Source organism: Melanaphis sacchari, unplaced genomic scaffold (assembly GCF_002803265.2).
Source record: "Melanaphis sacchari strain LSU unplaced genomic scaffold, SCAv2.0 Contig386_pilon_pilon, whole genome shotgun sequence".
Classification (NCBI taxonomy): Eukaryota; Metazoa; Arthropoda; class Insecta; order Hemiptera; family Aphididae; genus Melanaphis; species Melanaphis sacchari.
In genome coordinates, this window is record NW_020271242.1 from 1 (window position 1) to 8,256 (window position 8,256).

Below are 8,256 nucleotides of genomic sequence, written 5' to 3' on the forward strand. Positions count from 1 at the left end.
ACTACACTGTTTGAATATGTTATTCCATCGGTATACACATCACCTCTCCGTATAATATATATGTGTAAAATAACACGGTACGTAACATAACAGGCTTTGAAGAGTAAACCGAACAAAAATGTTTAGCAAACAGATTGACACTTTCCAGCTTACAAGAACTATTGACACCATCTAAAGAAACTGTGTCCGGAACAGCATTGTGGAAACGATTCTTGCGCACTAAATCCCAAAATTTTTTGGGATTTGACGATAGAGATTTTTCAGACTGTTCAACAAATTCTTTATGACATTTTTTGGAAGTATATTTACATTTAGCACGAAGCAGGGAAAAATCAGTGTAATCAGCAGGGTCGAAGATAGATTTAAACTTTGCATGAGCTTTATTCTTACGATAAATTAACGATTTGTGGTCTTTGGATACCCAAGAGGGAAAACTGGATTTATAGAAGCGTGATATAGGGACAAATCTCAAGATTAAATTATGAAGAGCATCAGTAAAGGTACAAACCGCAGTATTTAAGTCAGGGTTGGATAGAGTAGAGTACCAATCGAAGAAAGACAAAAAAGAAATTATAGAATCGTAATCGGCGTTTTTAAAATTCAGAAAGGAATGTGATGAGTTATATATGGTAGGAGTGGTGATATACGGAAATGATATTTTTAGAGGAGGATGATATGGGTCAGGTGGTACAAACGGTTCAAGAGATTAGGTAACAACAACGGAGTCTATGTTACAACAAATTAGATAAAGTATAGAACCCTTAGAGTTAAAAATAGAATTTTTTTCGGTAGAATCCATTGAAAGCAAGTAGTTCAGGAACACATGGCACACGAAGAGGGGATGAGAAGGTATAAGTAAGGCCATGTGAATCATTAGACCAAGAAATCTCAGGCAAATTATAATCACCACAGAGCAAGAATATGTGTTCAGGATGATGTTGATAAACTGTTTCTAAGACGGACATAAAATTTTCAAATAAATGAGACGGACAAAGAGGAGAAAAATAGGCAGCATTAATTATAAACTTGGAAGACCCAACAGTGAGCATCACAAATAAATGTTCAACATTGATTTCACGAACAATAACTAATTCGGAAGATATATCTTTTCTTATACCAATGAGTACTCCGCCACCCCTTAAATAATTACTAGTAATAGAACATCTATCATATCTGTAGATATTATAATTGGAAAGACCAAGTTTACAATCAGTAAAAGAATCGGTTAACCAAGTTTCAGTTAGAACAAAAAAAATCATAATTTATACAGGCTACATTGCATTTAAAATTTATAATTTTTGACCGGAGACCACGGCAGTTTTGGTAAAAACCAGAAATTGAGTTGGCAATTGGCGAATGATTTAGGGATTGTTGATAGTTGGCCTTTGATTGAAATTTCCATCCTTAGGGCGGTGAGACATAACCTTTGGGAGACCGTATATATGAGCTATATGTAGTCCGACTTCACCGGCTTGAGTTCTACGATCAAGTTCAGAGTGGCAGTTACGCAGTAGGGTCCGTTATAGGAGAGTCTTATCTTTAGCAATGCGAAGGTTAGGCGGGAGATTAGTACCACTTTTCTAAGCATCATGATAATTGAATAATATATTAGAGGCACATTCTTTAGACTCGAGAATTATTTTCAGGGGGCGTGTGTTGTTAGGTTGAGCTTTACCCAAGCGAATCAATTTGTAGTGAGCAGGAAGAATTCCTATAAGAGGCACTACAATTTTCTCAAGTGCAGATTTGTCGTCGGAGATACGCTGAGAGGTAGATTCGGCTGACGACTCAGGAATACTGTATACCAATAGGTTGGTTGAGCATCTTTCCCGTTCAAAAGTTTCCTGGAAAACTTGGGCAACAACAGAAGGAGAAGAGGCAGGAGAATCCAGGGATTCAAGCTTACCAACTTTATCTTTAAGAAATTCAACGTCTGATTTATGAATGTTATTTTCAGCCTTGAGTGCAGCGATAAGAGAGGACAGTTTTACAATGTCAGCCTTGAGCACTTTAAATAGGTTATCTTGCTTAATTGATTGATTTTTAAAAGACTCAGAAAATTCATTACGGAGAGATGACAATGCGGTCATGATGTCATCGTTTGTTGAAGAGGTGCAAGCAGATAAATGTGTAACTTTAGGTGAAGCAACAGCCGGTAATTTAGTGGCAGATCGAGTGGTAGGTTTCAAGGTAGTAGACATGGCACAATAGGATACCACCAGATGAACAGTAATGCACAGTGTGTTGAATATAAGGCCAAATATGCGGGAGCTAAAGTACTTTAGTACCCAGCGTTAAAGTCTTCAAGAAATAAAATAAACAGCTGATCCAAGTCCTGGTAATGAGTATACTGATAATGTGAAATCACCGCAGTGATAACGGAAACAGAAAAAATGAGTACTCACGATCAACATCCACAGCAAAAAGCGACCAGAAAAAAAGTAGATCTAAGACGAAAAAGGACGAAAACACTCACAACGCACTATCAATAGTTAATATTTGGAATGAACAGAAGCGCGTAACAATGAGAATTAGAAAAGCGCACAAAAAAAAATAAATAGTTAATTTAAGATAATGTACACCAAGCTTGTTATCAAAAACATAAATACATAAAAATAAAAAAAATAAAATAAAAATATATTACAATAAATCTATTTATTTATAAGTACTATATAATTAAAAAACCTAGCTTACAACTTACAAGTTTATTATTTACGGCATCAATACTGTTTTCACTATCCTTTGCTACGTATGGACATATTATCTCTATAATAGCTTGATCCCCAACTAAACCATCTACAATAAATAAAAATATTATAATATACATTTTCTAATTTATATAGGTACTAAATAAAATAAAAACTAAATGGATTTACGACATAGTTAATAAAAAAATTAAATATTAACCTGGACTCGCTGCTAAGTATGGAAAACTAAGATCTACAACAAGACCACTTCATTGAACATCAAGATTAATGATTTCCTCCAGTTTCTTCTTAGCTTTATGTTCCATATTATGTCCATAGGTCATTTGTTTTGATGTTATTGGGGGTTTACTGAGAACTATAGTTTTACACCTGGTATTTTGTCGTATTTTGCAAATTTCGCCAAACCGCGAAGCTGTCAACCTAATTTACGTTCTTGAAACCAGTTAGGATTCAAGTTTTTACATATTAACCTATATTTGTTTTCAGTCAACTTTACGCAGGTATTGAATAAATTCATTTTTCTTTTTTCTAAATCATCTTCATCTAATGTATCTATAAGAAGTTCAGCTAACCCATAATGCAGTGGTTCTCAACCGGGGTGACATGGATTCAATGTAGGGGTGACAAGAAAACCTTGGGGAAAAGTTTAAAAATATAGAATTTTTTTTCGAAAAAAAATCGTATTATTGTAACGGTAATCATGTGATTGCTACCGCAGTCAAATAACGCAATAATTGTTTACACTAAACGGCACAGATACCGAAAAAAATTCTTATCTTTGTATTATTTATTTCTATTTATAGTTAACACTAATATCTAGATCTAATCCGATAAATACGTTCGTTCGACGTGCGACAACGCTACGTTATCTGAAATGGGTCAGTTTTTCATACTATTATATACTTTACTGATTACTGTGAATTATTATTTCAAGCTAGTATAAAGTGTTTATTATTTTAGTTAAAATTGTAATTCTTCATTTTAAATTGTACCTATTAAATACTATAAACTTTTTTAAGTATTTTTAGTATATATTTTATTATACTTAACCTTGACAGTGTTGTATTTTTCGTTAGCGAGTGCAGGTAATAATAATTTATTTGTGGAAAATCGAAAATATTATTATTAAATATTATTTAATATTATTATTATTATTTTGCTATAAGTATGGATAGATTTATTACTCGGACCTCGAAATTGATTGAAAGCTCACCATCAACTTCTGGAACGTCAAAACAGAGTAAAGACTCACCATCAACTTCCGGGACTTTAAAAATGAGTGGGAATTCACCATCAACTGCTCGGCCGTCAAAACAGAGTAAAGGTAAGTGTCGGTTATACGATGAATCTTATATATCCATTGGTTTCACATGGTGTGGTCCAGAAGATGAACCTATTCCCGAGTGTATCATATGTGGAAAAACATTTACCAACGAATCGATGGTGCCCAACAAATTAAACAGACATTTTATTAAACAACATTTTCACTTGAAGTGCAAAGATATTCACTATTTCAAAAGACCTTTAAGTTGCCAAAAAAAAGAAGCAATCAAGTTCACAAAAAAAGTTAAAATTTCTGAGAGGGCTCTCGAAGCTAGTTTTGTTGTTTCCCAAATGATTGCTAACAACATGAAAGCGCATACTATTGGAGAAAATTTAATCAAACCTGCGGGTAAGGAAATGGTGCGAATAATGATTGGAGATGAAGCGGCTCTTGAAATAGATAAGATACCGATGTCTAATGACACTATTACTCGTCGCATAAATGATATGTCTGTAGATATAAAACAACACACCGTAGAAAAGATGAAACTTTCTCGGTTCACACTTCAAGTTGACGATTCAACTGTTAGCGACGGAAAATGTTACATGATAGGATTTGTTCGTTTTGTTGTTGGTTATGATATTATAAACCAGTTTTTGTGTTTGAAAGAGTTAAAAACAAAAGAGGCAAAGACATTTTTAAAACAATCAATGTTTTTATTGAAAATAATGGAATATTGTGGAGTGACTGTGTTGGAATTTGCACTGATGGAGCTCCAAATATGACCGGGAATATCAAAGGGTTTGTTACACTCGCTAAAATGAAAAACCCATTAATCGTTAAAACTCATTGTTTCATCCACAGAGAAGCGCTGATGACAAAAACGTTGGGTAGTGATCTCAATTCTATTTTGATTAATGCTGTTCGTATTGTCAACTACATTAAAAGAAAGCCCTTGAAAAGTAAGATTTTTGCCGAAATTTGTAATTCAATGGATGCTGGTTTTACAAATTTGTTGTACCATACCGAAGTGAGGTGGTTATCAAGAGGAAAGGTCTTAGCACGTCTCTATGAACTTAAAGAGGAACTTTTACTGTTTTTCATGGAAGAAGGCAATGAAGAATTTACAAGTTTTTTGGAAGATCACGATTGGATATCAAAATTTGCGTACTTGACTGACATTTTTCAGAATCTTAACCTAGTTAATTCTAGTTTGCAAGGGCCATTAGAAAATGTTTCAACTTCCACCGACAAACTTTCAGCTTTTCAAGAAAAAATCTCCATTTGGTGTACAAACTTGGATCAAGGAAAGACAGCTATGTTTCCACTTTTTACAAGTCAAGAAAACTCTAATCCTGAAGTTCTGGGAGCCATAAGAAGTCACTTGCAGGCCTTGCAAATGTCATTGAAATATTATTTTCCAGACTTGAATGTGAAACAGTATGACTGGGTTCGCAACCCATTTACATCCTTAGTGCAAACAGATGACTGTGAATTACAACAGGAAGCTGTGGAACTAAAAAACGACCGTACGCTGCAACTAAAATTTAAAGAAATGTCGCTCAACAGCTTTTGGGTGAGTCTCCACAGTGAATACCCTCGACTATCAACGAAAGCTATTGAAGTGCTACTTCAATTTTCGACGTCCTGGCTATGCGAACATGGATTCAGTGCGCTCACAAATATTAAAACAAAAAAACGCCAAAGACTTACAAAAACAACACTAGAAGACGATATGAGACTCGCTCTATCAACCATCAACCCTTGAATTCCACAACTATGTAAAAATAACCAGGGTCAAATTTCTCATTAATTTTTAGATTTTATAGTTTATTCAATTATTATATAATATATATTTTAAAAAATCTTAATTTTTTTTTTAAATTTTAAATTTCAATGTTAATTTAACAGTAAAGCAAAAATAAAATTTTCAGTTATTATTTTTCTGTGTACTATATTTTTTATAGTGCTTGTTTTTTATATAACTAATATTTTGATGTTAGGGAGACGTAGTGTTGGGTTATCGTGGATGAGGGTGACACGAATCCAAAAAGGTTGAGAACCACTGCCATAATGATTGTCAGGACCTTCTGATTGCGCACTAACAATTTTCTTCCTATAGTTATTTTGGATAGGGATCAGTACATTTTCCCGACATTCAATTGCCCGACATCTTAATTGCCCGACACCATTTGCCCGACAATATCAATTATAAATAAATTTATTTAATTATTATATTATAATTTATAAATAAATTTGTGTCAAGAATTAATAATAATAAAAACATTTTACTACTTACAATTTAATGTTATGAGCGATTCCCCTTAGAAATGATAAATTTGATCGATTTTCCCTGTCATTTATAATTGCACTAATACGTTTTTCTCGTTCAGCATATTCTCTACGAGTTGGAGTATGTGCCCTTCCACGAATTATATCTTCGGCTCTCTGTTCCATTTGAATTTGTTCTTTTTTAATTTCTTTTGTGTAAACACCAACATGACATTTTCCAACAAGAGTTTCAAAACGTCTGTGCCAACCCTCTACGCGATTTTGAGTTCTAGGAATTCCTAATACCATTCGCTCAAATGCGGACCAAAATTTTGGTGGAAATAAAGGAGCTGTGCGACTTACATTACCTCCTCTCATTATCCTTCTAATTCTACCATGCACATAATTGTTTTCAAACCATTGCATTACCTCAGAATCTTCTTCGGGAAAAGTAAATTTCAATTCATCGAATGCACCTGGTATTTCAGTAAGTGGAAGAAAAGCAAGAGCAATAAGCTGACGTAGTTTCAAACTAAATTCTTCGTCTTCTCCATATCTTTTACTAAGAGAATTTGCTTGAATTTGACGCCATACACTTTGACCTAGATGTAAAAGACAACCTATACAATTTGTATCTGGATATTCACATTTTGAAGCATTTATAGCCGCTTGCTCAAAATCAGTTAAAATATATTGAGGATTTAATTCCAATTCATTTTCGGCTGCAAAATTATTTAAATTTTCAAAAAGGCGAGTATAGCATTCTTCTGTTTTACTCGTCATTAAAGCATACACAAGAGGTAATATTTTTGCATTTTCTCCTGTTCCTACTATAGCATGTATTGTATATAATTGTCGAAAAAGTGTCGGAACAGTTTTAAAAGTACCGTCCATGATCCAATATGAACTTTTTTTCAAATGTTCAACGTTAAATTTAGTTGTAAATAAAAGTATTCTTTCATTGTCAAAGGATGTGTCTTTTGCTAGGAAAATTTGTCCATTAATAGTTCTAAGGGGTAATGGTACATTTATATTGTCAATGGAAGTTGGTTGAATAAGTATATCTTTTCTACGTGCTCTTTTTATAATTTGACGTAAAGCATGATTATTCGGCAACGATGGTTGACTTAGGCTAGAAACAGCATTGGTTTCAATTTGTATTAATTGTGCAGGCGTGTCATTAGTCTCACGAGCCTTTCGTTTTAAATTATGAACAGCCGTGATGATATCTTTTCTAGTAGCATCGGGGCTATGGTTATGCTCTTTTTTATTTCGTAAGTTGTGCTGACCATTAATTAGAATGGTACAAGCATAACCACTACAATGGAGAGTTTTCCTTTTTTCACAGCACCAATAATATAAATCATCTCTATTTTTGTCTTTTGTCATTATATAACCATCGATAACAAGTTTTATATTACCTCTATTTGATGAAACAGTTTTACAAATTTGTGCCATCTTCCAATTTATATTTAAAAAAATAATTTAAATAGAATTAAACGGAATAAAATCAAAATAATAATATTTTTAAAAGAAAGGAGTAAAATTTGTACTAAATATGTACCTATAACGGCTATAACTGTACTGTACTGAGTGCACTAAACTATTAAACGTCGCGTCAAAAATCTACGGTCGCTTTATCTGTCTATCGCCTATTGGTTTATTTGGAAATAAAAATATTATCGTGAATAGCAGTATAGTTCGTGACCGAAAACGCAATAACATTTTATTTATCTTATTATTTCACATATAACATTATTATCCATGATAAAATACTCGTCTGATTTAGGTTTTTCTGAATTATTGTATAATAATAAATAATAATAATTTTTTTTTTTTTTTTGCTTTTGTATCGAGAGCCAGAGAAGAAACCACGTTAGTATTACTTATCCTCTGGATAAATAATAATAATAAAAAAAGATTTTATATTAGTATTACGTACAGTAAAAAAAAAAAAATATGTAAAATCAGTGCCGCAACTAGCGGGGGGACCGGGGGTGCGTAGCACCCCCA

The 8,256-nt window shown here is 33.1% G+C and overlaps 1 protein-coding gene across 1 annotated transcript; it reads left to right on the forward strand.

Moving 5' to 3' along the window:
- The first annotated feature begins 3,875 nt into the window (after positions 1 to 3,875).
- Positions 3,876 to 5,740, forward strand: LOC112597161 (zinc finger BED domain-containing protein 5-like). The gene is made up of 2 exons (XM_025343099.1): positions 3,876 to 4,642; positions 4,717 to 5,740. The coding sequence occupies exons 1-2, from the start codon at positions 3,876 to 3,878 to the stop codon at positions 5,738 to 5,740; spliced, it is 1,791 nt and encodes a 596-aa protein (XP_025198884.1).
- The last annotated feature ends 2,516 nt before the right edge of the window (positions 5,741 to 8,256 follow it).

Excerpts from the sequence above, each read along its gene's own strand:
- LOC112597161 (XM_025343099.1), top strand. The coding sequence starts at position 3,876 with ATGGATAGATTTATTACTCGGACCTCGAAATTGATTGAAAGCTCACCA. Across the intron at positions 4,643-4,716 it reads CAGTTTTTGTGTTTGAAAGA|TGACTGTGTTGGAATTTGCA; the intron begins GTTAAAAACAAA and ends AATATTGTGGAG.